General features: G+C 41.8%; 1 protein-coding gene across 2 annotated transcripts; it reads left to right on the top strand.

Moving 5' to 3' along the window:
- Positions 1-6: 6 nt before the first annotated feature.
- Positions 7-20,694, top strand: NAA50 (N(alpha)-acetyltransferase 50, NatE catalytic subunit). 2 transcript variants are annotated; one of them, XM_010718781.3, is made up of 5 exons: positions 7-182; positions 12,148-12,284; positions 12,732-12,851; positions 14,395-14,461; positions 16,796-20,694. In XM_010718781.3, the coding sequence occupies exons 1-5, from the start codon at positions 175-177 to the stop codon at positions 16,974-16,976; spliced, it is 513 nt and encodes a 170-aa protein (XP_010717083.1). In that variant the 5' UTR covers positions 7-174; the 3' UTR covers positions 16,977-20,694. The 2 variants fall into 2 exon arrangements, with proteins under 2 accessions (XP_010717083.1, XP_010717087.1); XM_010718785.3 differs by having other exon boundaries at positions 12,151-12,284.
- Positions 20,695-22,783: the final 2,089 nt, after the last annotated feature.

Below are 22,783 nucleotides of genomic sequence, written 5' to 3' on the forward strand. Positions count from 1 at the left end.
GAAGAAGGAGGAGGAGGCGGTGGCGGCCCATGTGGAGCGGTCCTGAGAGTGGGAGGCTGAGCCGCTCGAGCTGCCCGGCCCAAGGAGCCGGTGGAGGAGGAGGGGAAGGCCCAAATCAAGTCGCCGGGCCCTGCGCGCTGCTAGCGGGGACGCTGGGAACGGGCAGGCCGCGCCATGAAGGGGTGAGTGTGGGGCCCGGCCGGACGGTGGGTGCGGGGCCTGCATAGGCCGCCTCGCTTGGAGGCTTCTTCACCCCGTGGGGATCGGCTGTCCGTATTCCCGAGGAGATCGGTGAGGCCCTGGGGTGTGAGCTGCTCCTTAGTGTTGGTCCGGCAGTGAAAAGAGCCCTCGTGGTTCTCCTAGCCTGCTCGTCTCCAGCAGGCTGTTTTATTTTACCGTAGCTGACGCCGTCCGCCTGATTGTAGCGTGGGTTGAAGTCTTGAAGGGATAGTTTGTATGGATGGGTGGAAGGAGCGGTGCCGGGAGGCTCTCTTTACACCTCGGTGGCTCCAGAAGACCTGCCGGTGGTCAGGTGTGGCTGATGGGGCACTCTGCCTGCTGCCACCGCTAGGGAGCGAGATGTGAGCACCGGGCTGGGGGCACTTGGGTTGGCTTCGGGGCCAGGTGACCCGCGTGACCTTGTGCAGGTTGCTTTGAGGCGGTTGTCTCAGCCTCTTAGATTACCCAGTGCTCCTTGGTTCAGGGCCGTCTGCATTCCACGGGCCTTCCTCCCCCTGCCTCACTTTCTTCTTGGATATAAAGGAGATTTTCTGCAGCTGTTTCTCAAAGCAGCAATAAACCAGTACTCTTGAAACTTGTAATACTCAGCCTTGCGTAACACTATTCCAGTTTTTCAGCTTAAGGCGGGGGTGAATGGAAGCCGAAGCACTTAAGCTTTTGCTAAGAAATGGTAAGGGGTTTAGCTTATTAGCAATTGGGGTGAGGTCATGCAGGAAGGCTGCCTGATAACAGGTACTTAGCCATTTCCTACAGCTCATAAGCCACTTCCTGCATTGTGAGGGGCTGACGAGTATCTGTAGGAAAGAGGTTCACTGCTGATTGCAATTAAAAATGAACCAATTCATAGCTAATGCTAGGTAGGTGTCTTAGGGTCTTGAACAATCTTCTGGAGTGCTGTAGGTGAAATGGGGCATTTAGTGAGGACAAAGTGCTAAATGGCTTGGTCTTTGCTCAGTCCTAATTTGAGGACTACTTCCTTCCACCCTCTACTGGCCCAACTGAGTGACTGAGCTGTGGGGTTTGGCTGTGCTGCATGGAGCCCTGCTGGTGGGAGCCTGAGGGTGCTGAGGCAAATTGCGGCCTGAGCTGCCTGCTCTGCTGCCATGCTGTGTCCCAGCTTTGCTTGTGCTGCACAGGAGTTTTTCCAGGGAGCTTTTTCTAACTTCTTTTTATTAAAAAACAGAACAAAAACAATACAATGACCCTTAACTTCTTTTGCTTTCAGAGCACCAGATCTGACTAATATTTCTTTGCTTTGCTTAAAGGTAGCTTTATCACCAATGCGACTTGAGAATGGATGCCTTCAGATTTTCTGCTGGCATATTTCTGCTTTTCTGGTATTTCTTCATCTCTTTGAAGAGTGTCACGTGCCTGTCTTTTCAAAATACAGTTAGCATCGCGCGGCAAGTTCTTGTGCTGGATAAAATCTTCATATTGAAGAGATTAAGATTCTCTTAAAATTCACAGAGGCAAATAGGATGATAGAATTAAACGAAAAATCCAGTTTAAATTCAGTGAGAGATGGAAAGGACTAGATGAACACATCAGAAGGAAAACATTAAATTACAGTGGGTTACTCTGGAACAAAAGCAAATTATTTGTCAAGCTACAAAGATCAGAGTGCTGTTACAAGGCATGTCCCAAAATAGATCTAAAGCTTCAACACTGGCATATAGAAAGTAATGTGTTGTTTGAAGGGATTGGATCTGTCTTCAGTATCTGATTCAGAACTGTGGACCAGTTCTTTTGAACAAACTGAGTCCACCTGAGTGTCTTTTTTTTTCTGGGAGCGTGTCTGTAGCATGGTAACACGCACGCTATGAAGCATAGAGAGAATTTTGGGAGCACTTCAGATGGTGAAGTCTGGATTCTCAACACATTGCTTGCAGCCCTCTTTGTTAGTGCTCTGAATTCAAAGTAACACATAATGTGTTAATAACGCTTAGATTAGTGTTTCTGTCATCAAAGTATGTTAGGTTAGGTGACCTCTTTTACAGAGGACCTCTTAGTTCAGGGAAAGTGATTATTTGTTTTGTTTTTAATTTGATGGCTTATACCAGCTTCTGACTTCGTAATCACTATTGTCTCCCTCCTGCTTTTGTGCTGCTTGGCTTTATGTTCAATCTTCCTTCATCTCCTGAATGATTTTAGTGATTTAAAAACCTCATTATGTTTCCCTCCCCCCCCTTTTTTTTCCCCTTAAATGTGATTTGTAAAACTAAGCTATTTCCTTGTTCTCTTAGTGAACTTCATGAATCTCTAGAGGGCCACTTCTTTTTTTTTTTTTTTCTTTCATTTATTCCATTCATAATTGTTGTTATTGTTAGTTCTGGAATTTGAAAATCTACTTTAGACTATATTTGCTTGAGGGAAAAATAGCAATGGGAAGGACTCAAGTTGTGTTGTTTGTAGTAAACTGACTCTCCTTGTAGAGCAGATGTAAGTAATTCCCCCTATCCTTGATTGCTTTCACAGTGCTGATTCACTTGTTGCTCAGCAGCTTTGACTTTTGGTTACAGATTTTCTGATCTTTTTTAAGGAAGGAAAACAGGAAATCTTGCACTGATTCTTGAACACTTGCTGGTGATTGTCTGTGGCATTTTGAAGCTTTGCAGTACAGGTGTTTTCCTGATCTGTTTTAGTTCAGAAGAAGCCTGTGAGAAGTCCAGCTTTGCCCCGTTGCCCTTATCTCAAAGTCACATAACCCAGGAGATGTGATGTGTGTGCTCCATCACATGCTCTACCCACTGTGCAAGTGAGAGCATTACACTGCATGCACTGTGTATGAGCTGTGCTGTGAGCAAGGCCCTGCACGTGTAATCCTGTGCAGGCGTGCTGTTTTGTGCAGAGGACCAGAGACCTCCCTGATTTTATCAGGAATTGCTTGTTGGTCATATTATGTGGCAGCATATATTGGCCACGTGATGAAAAATTGCTCAGACTAGGGAACTGAGTCGTGTGTGGTACCATTGTCTTAAAAATTCTTGCATAGTCTTCTTATATATAAGTATCAGAAGAGACTGCCTCCAAGCTTCTGCGTTACAGTTCTGTATACCTTATAGTCTCTAGGGGTTCCACTCGCTGCCACAAAGCCTCCAGACCAGCCCCATGCAGAAGGCAACTGCTGCAATGGAACATCAAGGTGCTGGCTAGTGCTGCTTTAGCTGACTCTGTGGAAGTGGCACTGCAGCTGGAGAACACTGAATGTAACAGCAGAGTACCAAATTCAGCATATTTAAATGCAATGAATAGTTATAGGTAAGTTCTCACACTTCTGACTGCTTCACAGAATTGTGAAGCAAACCTTTCAAGGCCCTGAAGCTGTATGTGCTTCTCACAAGAACAGGGAGTATTTCTCCACTCCTTCCCAAGTTAGAGTTACAGAGTTTAGGGAGGTCTGTTGATTTGTTTGCTTCTATACAGCATCGTGCTAAGCTCAGTGTATATGGGAGGAATCTCCAAGCGTATGAGAATTGCTGATTTGTCACATGCACTGGAGGCAGAATTTAAAAAAAAAAAAAGTAATTGAACTTAAAATCAGTGCTTGATTTGGGAATTTCTCCTAGAAATGTCCAAGTGTGAGTTGTATTTCCTGCATTTAATCTCTTGGTTAGTAAATTTAGACTTTGCTTAGTGTGCTTAATCTCTTCTATATCAGTGCAGTTTACTGTAGGTTCTTTTAATCTAATTTATAACTTCTGTCACTTCAAGTTTAATTCAGTAATCAGCTGAAGACACACCATGAGATAGGAAGGACTGTCAGGAAAGGAAAACAGCAAGGACTGTAGTCATTTTTAGGAAAGCATCCTACGGCCTAATCTTGGCTCTTGTGTGGTGTTTGACTATTCACATACTTTTTATGGGCTTGTAACTTTGAAACATGCTAGCTTAGGCAGTTCTTCTGTGAAAAATGTAGTATCTTTAGTTAACCACCACATGCCATGGATTCTGCTGCTGTCTCCTGAAGATGAGAAATTATGCATGTTCCTTTTCCACTAAAATGGCAAATAATGAGTGATGGTTGAGCCAGATAAATACTTTTATACAAATGGGAATGATTCAGAACTTGAAAAGCCTGCCCATTTGGCAAATAGTAGAATTGTTCAAACCAATAATCTGAGAAGGCACTAGACCCTTTTTTTCCCAGAAGAGGAGGAGGGAAGGACAAGAGAAGTCAGATCTCTTTACTTCTTTGAGAACTGATAAAGGAGAAGTGCATTGGTCCCTTGCGTCCCTTCTTCTCTAGGTAGGGCAGGCAATTTCAGGATTACGTTCTGCTCCCTGTTAAAAGAGAGTAAGGGATGAAGTGACCCATGTGTTCTTCCTGGGAGCCTTAGAAGAGCAGAAGTTTTCCAGGAAGGAGACTTGAGGTGGGGATGATAAGAGAGAAGTCTGCTAAGAAGACTTGCTCATTATTTGAAGACTTTCATACTTGAAGACCTGAGAACGGAGAAGCGGAGCATTGAAATGGGGTAACCGTGTCTTTGTATCAAAGAAAGTGTTATTGAATTCATTAAAGAAGGGAAATGAAATGAGACTTTATAGAAATTAGAAGCAAACCCATTTTCATAATGCTGTCACTAGGGCACTAAAACTAAGGTATTTCAATTTTCCTGGGGGTGGAGTTACTGTGTTAGGGAAGAGAATAAAAGCAGCAGATGAGAATGCCATGCAGCACAGTTAGGTCTCAATGTATGAAATGCTTCCTGAGCTTACGTGCCCTTCCTCTTCCCATTATTTCACAGACTGTTCATTTCTGGTTCTTAGCGGGCTTGAATCTTGATTCCTGACAAATCTTCCCATTTCCACCATCTTAACATTGTATTATGTTCTTGAGTGTATGGGGGAGGCCAATGCAGCAACTTATGGCTTAGGGCAATCTTCTCTAGTTGGTGCTTGGAGTTTCTGCCAGTAAAGATTGAGTTACGTTGAAATTTGCAGTTAAAGAATCCTTGTTTGTTTTTAATAAGTAGCCCTTTAGCACAAACTTTCCAGTTGAGCACAACTCATTCTTGAGAACTAGAAAGGAGAGGGGGAGATAGAGCCACCTTCTATGCTTTCTTAGTTAGGAGCTTGCAGTGATTGTTGTCTAGAAGGTACTGAAGGTAAGCACATAAAATTGATAGCACATCTTGTAATATATAATACATAATTTGAACATCTTATAAATAAAACTGGGATTAAAGTGTTAAGTATGGGCGCTTGCTGTATTTTCTTTACTAATCAAATGAACACAAGCATTTGTGAGGAAAGGTGTTTCCATAATGTATATAAATAGTTTGTATAAAGCAGGTAAATGCCTGTCCCTTGAAAGTGAGCTCTATACAGAGAGGTTAACTAATTATAAATACAAGAAATGTCTTTCAGCCATTCAGATTTGTGTAAATAAGGCACTTGTTGAACCCAGGATCACTTCTAATTTGAATTTGAAGGTAAACCTCTGCTGTCACTTGAAGATCATTAAGTATGTTATGAATGTTAATTAGTGAAGATTCATTATTTCCTAGGAGGCAAATAAGCATTATAGTTTTCATATCCAGGAACACTGAGGGTATGGAAGGGGGCTGTAATTTGTAAGCATTCCAGGAGTATTGGTTGTGGAGCCACAACAAATCTGGAGTTATTTCAAACTGGTGAGTATTCCTGCTTTGACTGGAATTGTGGTTCAAAATCTGAATGTGCTCGTGAGCTCACCTGGCTAATAAGGAAAAGTGGTTAGACCAGCAGTGGGGAGTTGGGATTTCTGGCAGCTCTTTATCTGCTATATGATCACAAGCAAGTTGTTTCCTCTTTCACTGTAGGACAGGCAGATGTAATACAGTAGGCCTTTACATCATGAAGCACTTTGAAGAAGCAGCATTGTGAGCTACTAAGTGATGTTATGTATGGCTGTTTTTCTCTTCTAGACCAGCAGTAACTTATTTCTGTTAGTTCAAATTTGTCAGCTGCGTGTGGCAATTTCTGTTCTTTGTATTCGGCAACAAAATGACATCTCTTGATTTTCTCCGGAAAGTTTATTTTTTTACGCTTTTTGAAATGATCTCACTGTCTTCCTTTTGCACTGCATAACTAGGCAGCTGAGACTCTTCATGACAGCATTGTTACTGTAGCTTTAGGGTTGTTATTGTTTGGGTGGTCAGTTGGTGTTCTGTAGGATGGTCTGATCTTCTAGGTTGGAGAAGAGCAAATGTCTGAATATGATGAAGATACCTTGGCTGTAATGCACAGTGTACTTTCTGTTGTGAAAGAGAGGGGGCTGGTATTGTCTGAACTGTTCTGTGGGATTAGATCAGGTGCCAGAGAAACCTCTCTGCGTCCAGATCCCTTTGAACTGCACATTTTGGGTGAAGTCTTCTGTTAATTCTGTTTCTGAAACTACTTGGATTTTTTTGTGCACTTCATTGTGCTGTTCTACAACCCAGCACACAGCTGGGGATAACTTGCAGCAGGACGTCAGGTGTGTGAGTACGTGCTCTCAGCAATGAGTCACAGTAAAGGAGGCTGGGGCTCAGAATCATATTAGACTTGCACTTATGCTTGCAGACTTACAGCCAGCAGATCTTCTAAATAATCAGTAACGTGCTAGTGTGCCCACGAGAACTAGACTAGCTTGTGTGCCTAGCAGGACAGCTTATCTATTTAAAAAATATATTAAAAAAAAAAAAATTAGAGAGGCTCTTTTGGCTTTGGAGCTGAATTTAAGTAAAGCCACACCCTTCAGGTCTATAGCTTCCCTAGCTCTGGTTTGGTTTTATTTTATGGGAGTGGATTATCCTGTCTAGACTCCTTCTTTGACTTGGAAGCCAAAATAGAAGCAATAAAGCAAGCTGGCTGCATAAAGGGATGACAAACCTTCTCTGAAGTCCTTTCGTTTGTTCAGGCAATCTTCCCCCTGCTTCTTCTCCTGCCTCTTCCACTGTACCTCAGTACATTTTGCAAGTTGCAGATACAGTTCAGCTAAATTTAGAGCACCAGATGCTTTAAATAAGCCTAGGCCCAGCTATCGGTTACAAAGAATCTGTTTCAGTCAGGCACATCCCTCTGGGGAGGGACTCATGCTGCTTAAAGCTGAATGAGGCTGAGATTCTTACAGCATTAAGAAATTTGGAATTTCCCCTTTTTCTCACTATCTGCTTTAAACTAGTGTACAATGCTGGCTGTTCCTGTGACTGAATCATTTTTACTCCTGAACTCTAACTCTGGAAATTAACTTCTTATGAGCTTCTTTATAGCAGCTCTGCTTTAGTATGCATCAAAAAGCAAAGTACAGCCTTAACAACATAAGCAAATGCTGATCTCTCACACAACCCCTGTTACTTCCACCAGTCTGAATTTAAGCCATTATAGGAAAAGTAACTCAGCTCTGTTAGTAGCTGCAGGTGAAGGAATGCAGTTGCAACATAATTAATTGGATTGCATTTGTACCTATAGAAGATGTGCGCTTTTTGTTTTTCCTGCAAGTGCTTAAAGGACTTTAGGCTAATGCATGCAAGAGCCAGAGTCTTAATGTTGATGTTCTGGGCATGCATCCAGTTTCAGTAAGTTCTCCATGGCACCTCTGTAAATGCCCATTTCCATCAGGATTTTGTGAATCACGCTTCACTCAGCTCTGACGTAGCTGGGCAACATTGCTGTGCGCCTTACGGACCACAAACCGGTTCACCTCTGAGTGTGGTTTTTCTCAGTAACTGAGTCATATTATGTTGCTGAAATGTAGTCCTAGGTTATGTCACAAAGATGCTGCCAGTAAAGATGAGGAAAAGCTGTTGATATTGTACAGGGTTTGCGTTTAGAGTGCTGTAAGCAGTTTTGGTCAGTTGTGTTTAAGGAGAATTAATCTGAAGGAGTGCGAAGAAGAGCTAGTGTGACAGCAGCGGGAATTAAGAGGCAGCATTAAAGAAGGAGGCTGGGATCTTGGCTTTAGATGGAATGAAAGCTGAATGGCGTGGTAGCTCTCTGAAGATATAGGCTGTGGGTAAGGAGTATTGACTAGCATCAACTATTGAAACAGCATATGGTGAGAACTTGAATTAATTTGAGTGGAAATCAGAATGTATAACTATGAGAACAGTGATGGCTTGGAACAGCCTTGCAGTGGGTGTTGTCTGAGTGTCTCCAGTCGACTGGTACTCCACCTAGGTAAGGGTAGAGCACTGCATGTAATAAGAGGCCTGATATGATGAGCTGGAAATTCCTAGTTCCTCCATATGAAAATGAATTACTTACGTTGGGTGCCTTGGGATGTTCCATCTCTGAACCAGAAGCATTGATGCCTACAATGAATACAATTGACTGCTACCTCCTATGTGGGATGCTATTTGGGATGCTAGTAATAACTGTATCTTCTGAAGAACATGATTGGAATAATGGAATAAAATCTGTTAAGGGATGACATCTGAGTGCTTCAGGTGTTCTTATATGCTTTGTGATTTAATTTTTTCTCTTTGCAGCAGTAAAGATTAGGTATTTCTATTACAGCCACTACTGAGCTAGAATACGCAGCTGGCCCAACTGGGCCTCAACTGATACTTCTTAGCCAAAACAGCAATATAAATTTACTGTAACTAGAAATCCTGTCTACTTGTAACTTTAAAAAAAAAAAAGCAATTGCCTTTACTCCAGTGAAATGGAAGGAGTGACTATCTGGTGTACTTTCTTCTAGACTCTTTTTGAGGCTGGGTGGTTTTAAGTCCTTAGGTTCAAAGTGCACACTGTTGTATATGTGAGGTTGAGATGAAATGAATACCAAATGATCCCTGTGCTTCTCTTATACAGTTCTTTCAGAAGCAACTTAATGTGGGATAGGCTGGCACTTCTACTCAAGAAGCAGTTCTGCTTCTGGTGTTTTTTTTTTCCTCCCTCTGTTGACAGAAGATTTTGCATGGTAAACCCAACCAAGGGACTGATGATTAAAGCTAAACTTTCCTTTTTTGGGGGGGAGGGAGGCAGAGTTTTAATTGAGGTTAGTTTACTGCCTTTGTGCCAGCAGGACGGTGGAAATGAGTAGCTCAGGGATAACAAGAGTGCTTCTTCCAGCAGTAGTGCCGGCTTTCCCTTGTTTCCACTTGAGGCTCCTGTGGCACTTTTGCTGTGCTGTCCTCAGGCAAAGTGAACTGCCATGGTGTATGTCTCCCTTTCTGTGGGCTCATTTAGTTTGCCTCAAGTGGTTTTGAGCACAATAGATGTGGTGCTGATTTAATCAGCTAGTGCTGTACATCAAAGTAATTTATGGTTTGAATATGTAGTAGTTAAACAGACACATTCAGGAAACAAAATCAATATGCTGTAGTGGTTCTTAGATTTCTCTCATACTGTCCTCCAGGATATCTTGCTGGCCCTGCTGTAATTCTCACCCTAGGAAGAAACAGCTAGTGGCAGAGCACAGGAGGTGGACAGAAGGAGATGTTGGAGGCTGGGGAGCCCAGGGGCTCTGGGAAATTAGTCAACAACATCTTTCAGCTGTGTGCTACTGGAGCAGTTTCTCTGGTCTTGTAGCCTGAGAGGTGGTGTCTTGCTCTGCTTCTGTTTTTCCTGTCTGGAATCTTCCTGATGAAGGCCATGTCTCCTCGGCCATGTCTCCTCGGCCATGTCTCCTCGGCCATGTCTCCTCGGCCATGTCTCCTCGGCCATGTCTCCTCGGCCATGTCTCCTCGGCCATGTCATCTGTATTTATTGGAAATGTTCAATCCACTGCCTTCTAATGTCTTACTTCTCACTTCATCAAAGACTAAAATATTAGAAAGCATGTAGTACGTGATTATAGTCTGGGGATTTTTGCTGAAGTGCGAAGGAGGAGTTGCTCTAACAAGTCTACCATAAGCTCATCGTAAAGGTTCAGGCTAGTGTTACTGATCTACTGAGGCTTGAATCTACTGATTAAAAATAAAAAGGTATCACCAAGGTTAGTATAAAATAATTTTGGACAAGAGGTCTAAGCTTCTGGGGGACTAAATGTGAGGTTTTTCTCCTTTCTTATTGACATTCTGCTTTGCAGCTTATCTGATCTCACTGGGCAGATGAGACCTGCTCTCTTTGGTTTCCACTCAGTGCAGAAGTCTTCTCTTCTAGTACTGCTGAGATGCTTTACTCAAGCACAATGCTCAGACATAAATTTATCTGGGAGGGAGCTCCCTGCACTGTGGTCTTATTCCTGCCCCTTGTGAGACAAAGTAACTGTGCTGCTGGCTGGGATGGGGGAACAACTTGTTGCCATTTGTGTGCCTGAAAAAGGCCAGCTGTGCTAGCTTGAACAGCTGCATTAAGCTGGTTGTAGAACAAGCATTACAGTTACCTCACTGTCTAATAACTATCTTCTAATAGCACACTTGTTTAAAGTGCAGTATTCCTGTGGTGTGTACAGATCCTCTTGCTATCTCAATACTTTGTTAGAATATAATTTTTGGAGCTTGTGATATGTGAAGAAAGGAATTTTGAGAGCAAGATTATCTACAGGTGGAAACCATTGTGAAACTAAGGGCTGGAGGCAGTAGGAGTCGTGGAAAAGGGACAGTGCAGGCTGTTTCAGCAGAGCGTATTGATTTATAGCTAGAAACTTCAACACTGTCTAATTCATGCTACTTTTAGTATGCCTGCATAGGTTAAAATATATAAGTATAAGAATATGGAGAGAGTGGTCTCTTCTGTCATTCTTGATCTCTGTTGAGAATGTACTGTCTAGCTGTGGGTGTGAGGGCAAGTTATGCTTTATGAAGTAGCATTACTCCATTCCTGTAGTGATTTCTGACCATTATGCAAGCTGTAATATAATGGCTAGAAAACACTGTATATCTATTACCATCATTGATAATGGCACTAAAACTGATATGATATGGAGTTCTAATTGTTTAGATTAATTTTCTTAATCTTAATTTGTTGGTTGTTTTCCATCCAAAAGATATTAGAGATGGAAAGCAACTACAACACATTACTAGAAGTAATTTTGAAGTCTAGCATACAAAAGTCTCATAAAAATGCCTTTTCAAAAACATGCTTGAAAAATAATAATAATAAGGCTGTGAATGATACAATGTAACAATGATTAGGTATTAAACAACCTGATTGCCCTGTATGTGTTTGGTAGAACAGGACTGCAGATAAACCTGCAACTGCATACATTTCTAACATAGCGTGTATTGGCTTTGTTCCTACCTATGTCTTCTGATGACCAGACGACCAAGAAAGGTTTTGATGGACTTGTTCTTTATTTTTCATTCTTGTAGTCCTTGAGATATGCTTTTGACAGAAAACTAGTTTTAGAAAAGGGAAAAGCTTAGGTTATTTCTTCTGAGCACAGTTTGGTGCAGTACTAGTGTGTCAAAGTTATTGTTCTGCTTTCAGTCAACAGGAAGAATGACTTTAGTGATCATAATTGATACACATCACCTTGGTAGTGGCACAGTTGCATATTAATAGGCTTAACATGAGTTTTCTGCTGCACACAGTATTGTTATAGATAGATGTATGGTGACATTTCACTCATCTCTAAGTATAAACTTTATTCATTCCTTAATTCTGCCACCTATCAATATGGAGTCTTCATTTTCTTGATTTCTCCTAGTCCTTCATGTTCAAGTTGTTTTTTTTTTTAAGCTTCTACAGAGGTTAGTATTCTCCTGAATGTTCTTCTGTCAATCACTCCATAAAGCAGCTCATCTAATAAGTATATCAGTGTAAAGTGTGGCCTCAAACTTTGACCGTATAGCACTGATTTATATTGTATTTTGCAGTTAAAGCAGCCACTGATGAAAGTTAATTTTGTGGGTTAACACTGCAGTTCAAATATATATATGAATATATATGAAACCGATCATGAGATGGAACAGTTCTCTAAATATAAAGCAACTGATCTTTGGCGTCCATAGAAATTTTAGAGTGTGTCAATGTTAAGCATATTTTGATTTGTTCCAGTAGCCGGATCGAGCTGGGAGATGTGACACCCCACAACATTAAACAGCTGAAGAGGCTAAACCAAGTCATCTTTCCTGTCAGCTACAACGACAAGTTCTACAAGGACGTACTGGAGGTTGGCGAACTAGCCAAATTAGGTACAGATGTTCTTGCCAGCAACTGTGGGCTGTGGTGTGCCATCCTTAATGCTTTTCAGTAGCAAATTCTGTTATTTTATCACTTTAACATAATGACAAATAACTGCTGGAATCTTAAAAAGCTGCTGTCCCGGCCTCAAAGGGTTTATGTTATAAATAGCTTGCATTTTACTGTAAAGAGGTATGTCTTCTGTTACAGCAGAGCATTTCATAGATGTGTGCTGCCAACTTACCTCCTGAAGTCATTTGCTTATTACAGTTAAGAATAAGTAATAAATGCTGTGTTAGAGTACCCCTGGTAATTTGACTTGATGTTAGTCATAACGTATGACTTTATCTGGGTCAGGGAGTTAACAGCTGGGAAGGCGTATACAGGGTTTAAACAAAGGAATTGCATGTATAGTTTGAGATTTGTGATTGATAACGCTTTGTTTCTCTCTCTGACAGCCTACTTCAATGATATTGCAGTGGGAGCAGTGTGCTGTAGGGTGGATCACTCCCAGAACCAAAAGAGGCTGTATATCATGACACTTGGATGCCTGGCACCCTACCGACGGCTAGGAATAGGTGAGGAGGCTCTTCTGTGTCTTGTGTCGTCACCCAAACAAGGTTGTCTGGGCAGCCTTTTAAATTGCCTTGTAGAGTTTTTGCTGCTTTAGCCAAGATATCTCAAAATGTACTTTTAGAGCAGTAATTGCTTTGGGAAAAGAATGACTTATAACATGTTCTTACTTTCCTGTCTTTCGGTGGTTGTTTTTGTTTTTAGAACTTTATCGTTCAGGATTTCAAATTCTTTTAATCGTGCTGTTTTACTTCTGTGATGTAAACTTCTATAGATATGAAATTGAAGCAGAGAATTCTAAAATAGTTTCTTTAAAATATGGAGCCTGTATGCATTTCACATGGGATATTTCACTTGGAAGGGAGCTACCTGCATGCTTTCTTCAAGGCTAACCAGAAGTTAAAGCATGTTGATGAGGGCATTGTCCAAATGTCTCTTAACGCTGACAGGCATGGGTGATGAGCCACCTCTCTAGGAAGCCTGTTCCAGTGTTTTAACACCCTCAAGGTAAAGAAACGTTTCCTAATATACAGCCTAAACACACCACCCCCCACTACCCTGTGCAGTCTTGTGCGTATCTTGTCCTGCCATCAGTTCCCAGGAGCATGACCTGGCACCTTATTCTCTTTCCCTTCCTCAGGGAGCTGCACAGAGCAGTGAGGTTGCCTCTCGGCCTCTTCTTTCTTTCAAGGTTTTACTTTCAAGGACCTTAATATCCTTTTTATATTGTGGAGCCCTTAAATGCATCTGTCCTTTATTGCATTACTTCTTCATTCTTCTAAATTATATCTTTTGTTTCTAATTACTGCTGCTCAGAGATAGTACCCCTTTACTGTCTGTACAGCAATGAGTTGTTTTCTGTGGGCCAAGCTAATAAAAGCTCATGGTATTTGCTATTTGCTTTGGAAAGATAACTTAAAATATTTTTAATAGGCTTTTGTCATTTAAAAAAAAATGGTCATTACTCTCACTAATCTGTACCTTGCTTTGACCATATTTTAACTACATTATACACCTAGAATCTAGTATTTAGATAAGGTGATTTATAAATATGCTTCTGAGCAATTTTTTTCTCCAAAGAAACAATGAAACTGAGCAGTTTTGTGTAGAGAAGGATGGTGGAGTACTCATACTGTACTGTATGTTATTGCCTGCTCTAGTAGCTTTTCTCCAAATGCAGCAGTAGAGGAAAAATCATAGGCTGCTGGAGACCCTTCCATGAGAGATTTCACAAACAAAACTGTTTTAAGCATCTTTTCTTAATAATTATAAGGGTATCTTGATCATAGTGAAAATTTTTACAGCACATTTCTTACCACTGTTTTTTTTTTTTTGTAATTCATATTTGCTGGCTGAACTTCAGTGCTCACAGATGATGTCTTTTGTATTAAATTCTATTTTCTGATTTTAGAACTTCGTGGCAATGTCATCAGCACGAGGTCTCATTTTATCCTACTTATGGTTAACTGTTCAAGAAAGCAGTTGGTGATCTAAGTATGGACTTGATTGTGCATTTCTGATTTTAAGTCTTTCTTTAACTTTCGGCAGGAACTAAAATGCTGAATCATGTCTTAAACATCTGTGAGAAAGATGGCACTTTTGACAACATCTATCTGTAAGTAAGAGTTGCACGTATACTTCTATGGAGAATGAGAGGTGTACATGAGATCAAACGGAGGGAAATCCAAAAGTGTTTTATAATCTCTCAGTAGGATTACGAGACAACTTTCCTCATAAATATTTAACAAGAACAGCAGAAGGGAGGATGTGTTGTATTCTGGGTTTGCTGTGTGATGCAGAGAAAACCAAAAGCTTGCTTGCTTTACTAGGGCTTGCTTAATTTTGAAATTGTTTTAGTTAAAGTGATCATCTATAGCAGTGTTGCATTTCATGATTTGAAGAAAAAAGTGGAATTTTTTTACTATCCAGCATTGTCCTCTAGTAGAAAATGCTGCATACAGTTTTAAGTTATTTGCTGTTGTGTCTTACAACACTAACATGTAGATTAGAACATCAGCCCAGAGGTGCTTAACAGGCACTCTGTATTTGCATTCAATAGCAAGGCCTGTCTGCTTACTCTAGTTCTTGCAGTGTGCCAGGTCACCTGTTTGTGCAGCACAGTAAACTAGGTCAGTTATCTGACACAGCTGGGGAAAATTTTAGTATTTTGCTTCTGGGGTTGGTTGGTTTGTGTTTGTTTCCAAAATATCAGCCACATCTATGTCAGTGCTTGGCGTGATACCGACGTATGAACAAGCACTGGGGTAGAGGACAGGGCTACTTGAAAGGGCTGTCTTAATAGTTCCCTATAGAACGGTTTTGGCCAAAATCACTTCAGAGCTAGCTCCCTCCTTGGCCACAACTTCCTGGCTATGCTGGCACAATCACAGGGTGCTATGAGGATAGTCCTACAGTGTCTGTGGCTTGGATGCGCTCAAGATGCGTTTCCACGGTAGCCTGAACTCTTGCCAGGACTTTTAAAGATGTGCAGTGAAGAGTGTTTTGGACACTGATATCACTGGAAAAATAAATAACTTTTTCCTCAAACTGAGATCTACTCTGCCAAGAAGGTGCAAATTCTTCCAGATCCACTACTGTTGCATCTTTGTGCCTGCTCTGTAAGAGGAGCAGGTATTTTAAAGATGAGTTTGGTCAAAGCTGCTTTTGGCTTGTATTCCTGCTCTCCTCTCTCAGAGGAAATAGTAATGAATTCTCTCAGATGCCTTCTAACAGGCACAAACTTCCTTCTTTGTTTTGTTGGTTTTTTTTTGTTTTGGGGTTGGTTTTTTTTTGCATATAGCTGTGTGCACAGTGATAGAACTGTTTGCTGGTTTTAGTGCAATAAAGCAAAACCTTTATAATCCTTCTTGTAGCTTACCAGATTAGGATTCTGGGATGACAGCAAATAGGTTTCACAGTCAGAATTTTTTTTTATTGACCATTGGTTTTGTTGCTCTGTTGTTTGTGCACCTACAAACTGAACGTGCAGCTTTGGCCCCTAGTTTGATATCATTGTTTAAACTTGCTATTATTTTGAAGCTTTCTTTTAGATATTTGGTGTTTATTGGGCTTAAACAAATACTGTTTTTTTTGTTTTGCTCTGCCTTAGCTTCTGGAGTTGCTTTGTTGTTTGCTATGGTTGTGCAGCCTGGTGTTTGACAAAGTGATTCATGAGCCTGTGCAGTGTCCGCTGGATTTTGGGAGTGCTTAATGAATGCCTTTTGCTGAGCCAGACTGTTTTTTTTTTTTAATGTAACTTTTGGAAATAAATGCACTGGCTCTTAGAATGAAGAACTAAGGGCTGTTTTGGGGGCCTTCAAATTGTGGGAATACACTAGAGCAAGACCTGTAAAATCGGGGTTGAAAGGGAAAGGACTTTCGTAAGTCTGAAGGACTGCTTTGTGCTGCCATAGCTTTCTGTGAGGAGAAGAGGGTGGTTAGCGAGGAGTAAAGAGTTAAAATCTTATTCAGTGTCATCATCACTTTTGTGTTAGAGCTGTCTGAGTGATGAATCCTACACGTTGCTTTGGGTGATCTAAGAAGTGTTTCCGAAGGAAATTTAAAAGTAGTTAAAGTTTCACTTTAGAGCCTTTAATGCTATATGACTTTGTTATATATCTTTCCATAAAATATCCATCACTTCCACATGAAGAAAACTTGAAATGACTGATATTTAAGTCTCAGCTATTCCTCAGAATAGCTGTCCTGAAGGGAAGTATTTGCCATTTCTCATGATATTTGCCACAGATCATTCAGGAACCATGTTAGCTTAGGATAACCTGTGGGAAGACCGAAACTGCAAGTCTTAAAACTACAGTCATTCCTCTCTAGATAGATAATTCATTTCTTTCTTCCTTTATCCTTTTATTCTTTGTTCACAGCACGAGTGCACAACTTTATACCACGGAGAGTTCTGATACCTGTCTCTCTATCCTCCTTTCTGTCCTAGGCATGTCCAGATCAGCAATGAGTCAGCAATTGACTTCTACAGGAAGTTTGGCTTTGAGATCATTGAGACGAAGAAAAACTACTACAAGAGGATAGAACCCGCAGATGCTCATGTGCTGCAGAAAAACCTCAAAGCCCCTTGTCTTGGCCAGAACGCAGATGTGCAAAAGACCGACAACTGAACAAAACCCCAATGAACACTTTCTTGCACTTGCTTGTCGCCAAATAAGGAAAGAGAGGCCTATTGATAATTTTTTTTAAATTACACACCTTCATTGTCATCCTCTTATTTTTAATTTTTTTTATCTTGACCTCTCTCCAACAAAATGTAATGCTTCTTCCAAGGATTGTCAGATCATGTTTGGGGTTGTTTGTTTTTTTTTTTTTTAAGGGTTTTTTTTGTTGCTGTTCTGATTGAGGTGGGAAGAGGTGTGCAAATCTCTCTAGTTTGAGGTGTGGAGGGCTTGAGCAGGTTATCCTGATGACAGGTTTCCTTCAGAGAATTCTTTCGGTAAGCAGAATGTAAATCTGAGGGGGAGAAAAGGAAAAGCAATATCTTGTCCTTTTGACTTCTGTATTTTTTTTATAACCTACAGGGTACTTTACTCCCCCAGCCTTTGAATGTTATTTCAGTACTTCCCACTCTTCTTCCCAGTTCCCGCCCACCTCAAGAAAGTATGTAGTTCTTCCCAATATCTTTGAGTATGGCTTTTTCCTCCATCATTTGCTGAGAAGGGCAGGCTGCTTTACCATACTTTTTCACTCTGCTTAGACTGATATTTTTGAATGTTGTTTTTTTTTTTAAAACTCACCCAAGCTGGTGCTACATTTCTTAACTGACTGAGATGAGGGTTTAGAGTGGTCTTTGTTTTTCCTTATCTCCATTATCACATTCTCAGCAGATGACTGACAGAGTAAGAGCTAGAGCTAACATTGACAGGAGTAAACCTATTAAAAAAAAAAAAAATCCTGAGGCAAGATCCTTGCTTTAAAAATGGGTAAAGTGCTGTAGGGCTCATTGAGAGTTTTATCTGTACTGTTGGAATGGGAAGAGTGCTTGTGACCACTTTACCCGTGTTGATCATGTAAGGCAACCACCTGTCTCCAGATAAACTTGCTACAGACGCTAAACCTGTGGTGACAAATCTGAGATGAGTCAAGGTTGAAGAAACCAGGCAGCAAGGCTGAGAAGGCAAACAAGAATCTGACCCCAATCACACTGCTTTGCAGGAGTCTCCTGGATTTTCTTGGGATTGGCTTGGCTTGCTGTGTTTATGTGCTTCTTCAGAAGGAGGTGGTTTAAAAACAGTATGGTTTGCTCTTTTGAAGATTCTTTCCCTTTTACCCTTCAGCCATAATAATGCAGTTCTCCTCTCTTCAGATGGTGTTTGTGGAGCACTGGAGAAAGGAGTGTATACTAGACCAATTTATGGATTTGGAAAATAGGCTGAATGGCTTCTTCCTGGTGCTGTAACCTTAAAAGCTACAGCAAACTCTAAGCTCTGCTTTGCATCCTATAATGCTTTCTTTGCATGAATCAGTGCTCCTTTCTATGCACTGTTGCCAGCAATTCTGTGTATGCCAATACAGATACCAGCTTAAGCTTGGACTTTTCTCCAAGCATCTGGGGAATTGCACTGAGCTGAGACAACACCACCCTGCCCCATCTCCCAAGTAGATATTGAACTGCATTCTTTTCCTGTTTGTTTTCTTTTAAAGTTTGAACCTGCATCTTGAATTCATCTGTTTTGAAAGCCTGCCAACCTCTAGTGCGCATTGCAGCGTACATCTTGTTAGCAGGTGCTGTCCAGTCATTTGAAGGTGAGTTGGGAACCAACGATTTCAAGATGGGAGTTGTGAAGAGGCAAGGGATGGTACCCCTCATTGCACACTATGTGGTCCTTTATTACCTGGAGGGGTGACTACACAAGCTGCTCTAGAATTGCTACTACTTTCCCAGAGGTGTGTAGTGTTATCGGAATGCATCTTGACAGACCTATGCTGGAAAATAGCTATTCTGTTTGCTAGGTTTGCACTAATTGAGTCTTGGTGGTGGGCAGGTCCCTAAAAACAAAAGCCCCTCTGCATGGCCTGAGCACCTGCGTTTGCAACACTTGGTAGCAGACTCTGGCTAGGAAGCAACAGTTTCTTTGTCCAGAAGCAACCTAGTTTTGACAAAAGCTTATTTTTAGTACTGCCAAGACCTGCTTGCAGTATGGTTATGTTGGCAGTTCTAGTATCTGTTTTGAGGGGGGAAATGTATTGAAGCACAATTAGCTTGTCATATGCCAACTGGCCATCTGTAGACCAAACCAAGAGAAGTAGGTGGTGGGAGAGAGATAGTATTGTACTTGAGGATGTTCATGCAGCACAGCTGTAACTTAGACCATAGCTGCCTCTGGTGCCAAGCGAAGTGCTCTTCATTCTTCTAGAACTAAGTGGTAAGTGTTTGGGTTGGGTAGATGGGTGTGGGGATATGAATTCTTAGGATTTGCTGTTATCGTAGGCTTCCACAAATCAGTGTGTTTTGCAGACAGTTTTCCTTCAGGTTTAAAAGTACAAGTCTGGTGTCTGAACTTACTTGGAGTAACCTTTGTTTCTGTCTCTCTTTGCTTTGGGCTGCCATCATTCTATGAATGTATCCCTGAAAACAATTCTTAGAGCTCCTGTTTCACAGCAAACCTGCCTCATTGTAACTTCTGATTAAATGTGTTGTAAGAGGTGGAAGCAAGAGTGACCACACACATAAGACTCCTTTTCCCAGGCTATTAATCCTGGAAAACGGTTGTTGAATACAAGGTTTAATCTCAGTCTCTTAGAAAGCTGTGTTCCCTGTACATGGATGAAGGAGAGTACAGGTCAGTAGTTCTGAACAACAAACAGTTGTATTAGTATATTGGCCGAGTTGGCCATAGTAAGAGAATGCTGCATCTTAGTACTGTTATCTGGAGTCACTGAAACTCTGAAGTATGAGCTTACTGCAGAGAACTTCAGTTACTTCATATTTTGCTGCAGCAGGACCTCCTTCTAGCTTGAAAATAACTGTTTATGAACAAGTTTTGTCTATGAACTTTTTTTGAAGTTGGGTGGGAGTTTCAATGGAGAAAAGAAAAAAAACATGCTAGCACTTCCATTCTGAGAAGGATGAGGATCTGGATGAGTGAGAAAAAGGTATATGCAACTAGCAGCTTTAGAGAGTTAACTGTATTTACATATTATTCCTGAATCTCTGCAATTGGTTTTGTTGTACATGGATTGAAGCATGGTATCTACAGAGAGACTCCTACTAGAGGACACCATGGTACAGGGGAAAAAATTTCATCCAGGAGAGATATCCCTCTTTTTTGGGAGGGGGAAGGGAGAGAATTTATTTTGTGTATACAGAAACTGGCTGAGTTTACATGATGCAGCTAATGGTTAAAGTTGCCAACTAAATATGACATACTGTTACAATTGAAACAAACTTCTGTGATATTTTGTTAATTCTTGATGGTGCCCTGTGATGTCTAGTAAAAATTTGATCTCCTAAACATCCACTGTAACATTCTCCCCCATGTTGTAATCCAGGGTCAGCTGCTATGCATAAAGTCTGTGTTTCTGTAAAGTGTTTGCTGACTTGGATGTTTCTTTTAAATGTGCAACTGCTTTCTGATTAATCTGGCTAAGACCACCCCTGGTCTCTTGAATTTAAATTTAGTTAAAGGTATGCCGTTTGCAGTTTGCAATTGCATTCTCAACGTTACAAATTAAGTTGCAGGGGGAGCAAATTCTTTACCAATGAGTTGGTCCGTTATTATCTATATCATTGCCCTTGTACATCAGAAGCATGTTTTTGTTTTTCTCAGACTCTTTAGAAATACTGTTCAGAATAAACGTGCACTATTTGAGTTATGTCACTTACGACTTGTCATGTGCATTTCTTGCAGTCCAGCTGTTTCCTTCTGAAATCAGATATAGAATACTCCATGAAGACTTCACAAACAGTGAGCATTCCAGACAGGAGCTGAGAGTGGGGCTGCTGTACGATGGATGCCATGTGTCTGATAGCTGAGGAAAGTGAGGGGGGTGGGTTGGCTGTTTTCCCTGAAGTCAACGAGCTTTTCTCAGAAATCCTGTGCCTTGGAGGATGAGGGAAAGCAGAGAGAGCAACTGTCCTGAACTATTTTGGCACAGTCTTGAAGACCAGGCATGAGGAATTTGGCGCTTTATAGTATCAGAATGGCCTGAGTTGAAAAGGACTACAATGATCATCTAGTTTCAACCCACCTGCTATGTGCAAGGTTGCCAAGCACTAGACCAGGCTGCCCAGAGCCACATCCAGCCTGGATATAATTATAGTTAAAGATTAATTTACTTATAAGATAATTTATATTTTAAATCTGATTTAAAGAATCAAGTTGAATAGGTTAAATAGCTAGTGTTGAAATGAGTGGCTAGCTATCTCCAGCATTGACAACGGTCTTAGGAAAGCTAGGGTTTGTACCTGCTTGTAGTACAGTGTTTGGCAAATGTTAACAATGACATTTCTTAAGAAAGATGAGTTACTGTGCTGATTTTTTCCTACTTTTAACTAATTTCTTTCTGCTCCTCTCTGACTTTGAAAGTGCTGTTCATGAAGTAATGAAGTTGAGATGATGTGGTTTCTATGAAGGGGAAGAAAATGTAACCCCAAATATGCTACAGCATGTTTGCTTATTGAGAATGCTCTATCAGTAGCTTAAGTCTGTGCACTCTTCAGGATACCATGCAAAAACGAAGCTCAGTGGACTTGGCTGTGTTGAGCTGCTGCTGGAGAGCCTGACCTCTGCTGGAGAGCCTGAGGCACAGCTGGAGCTGCCCTCTGTGCTGGCCTCAGCAGCACCTGCACAGGCGTGGTAACTTTTGCTGCCCTTCACAAAGTTGTTGTTGTTGTTGTTGTTTTTAATATCAAAAAAACAACAATTATGATGCCAGGGTTCTCTAATTGAGTGGGTAGAATGCTTCACATTGCTCAGTGCTGGAAGGTCCATCTTTCCTTCCTCATTCCTATGACCTCCACTTTTCTCCTCCTGTGCCCTCTTTCTGGGGCGCTGCTGGAGAGGCCGTTCTGCCCTAGCACTGGCCTCTACTATTGGCCACCTGCAGCTGTAAGACCCTATCTTCTGTCATACCTACCCTGTGCTTCTATCTTTTCATCGCATCTCTGTGCCTGCAGGGGTATTATTCTCTGAACCTACAGCAGCTTAAATTATTTACTTATTTATTTTTCAGATTTGACATTAAATGACAAAGTGTCTTAAAGGGGGGGGGGGAGGGGAAAGCAACAAAGGTTATTTGGTTACCTGTCAGCTGTAGGGGGCTGAGTTGTCCCATAAATGCAGTTTTAGGGGGTGGCTGGAGTCTGTTGCTGGTGCTGAGCTCTTAGAATCATAGAATGGCCTGGGTTGAAAAGGACCACAATGATCATCCAGTTTCAACCCCCCTGCTATGTGCAGGGTCCACCAACCACCAGACCAGGTTGCCCAGAGCCACATCCAGCCTGTCCTTGAATGCATCCAGGGATGGGGCATCCACAACCTCCTTGGGCGACTTTCCAGTGTGCTGCCGCCAGGGGCGGGATCTCCCGCAGGCTTCTTACTCTTTAAGACTTTTTTGCCCGCCCCCAGCCTCCCTTCTCGCTCTTCTATTGGACGGTCGCAATGCCGCTCTACGACAGTTCCTGTTTCGGCCACCTTAACTTGTTGACGGTCTGCACGCCACTCTCAATCTCTTTGGCCGTTGATTGGGCTTCGCTCAAGGTGTTCGGGGCGGTGATTGGCCTTGCGTCTTCTTCTCCCCGCCTACTCGTGTCGAGGGACGCCTTCCTGCTCCCACGCTCGTCGATTGGCCTGCAGGGCTGAACCCTCGCCGTCCGATTGGCTGTCGCCGGCCGCGCGTGCTAACAGCAGGGTAGGCTGCGCGGGAGGACAGGAGAGCGGAGGCAGCGGCGGCGCGCTGGCACTAGGCGCCC

Source organism: Meleagris gallopavo, chromosome 1, assembly GCF_000146605.3.
Source record: "Meleagris gallopavo isolate NT-WF06-2002-E0010 breed Aviagen turkey brand Nicholas breeding stock chromosome 1, Turkey_5.1, whole genome shotgun sequence".
NCBI classification, from domain to species: domain Eukaryota; kingdom Metazoa; phylum Chordata; class Aves; order Galliformes; family Phasianidae; genus Meleagris; species Meleagris gallopavo.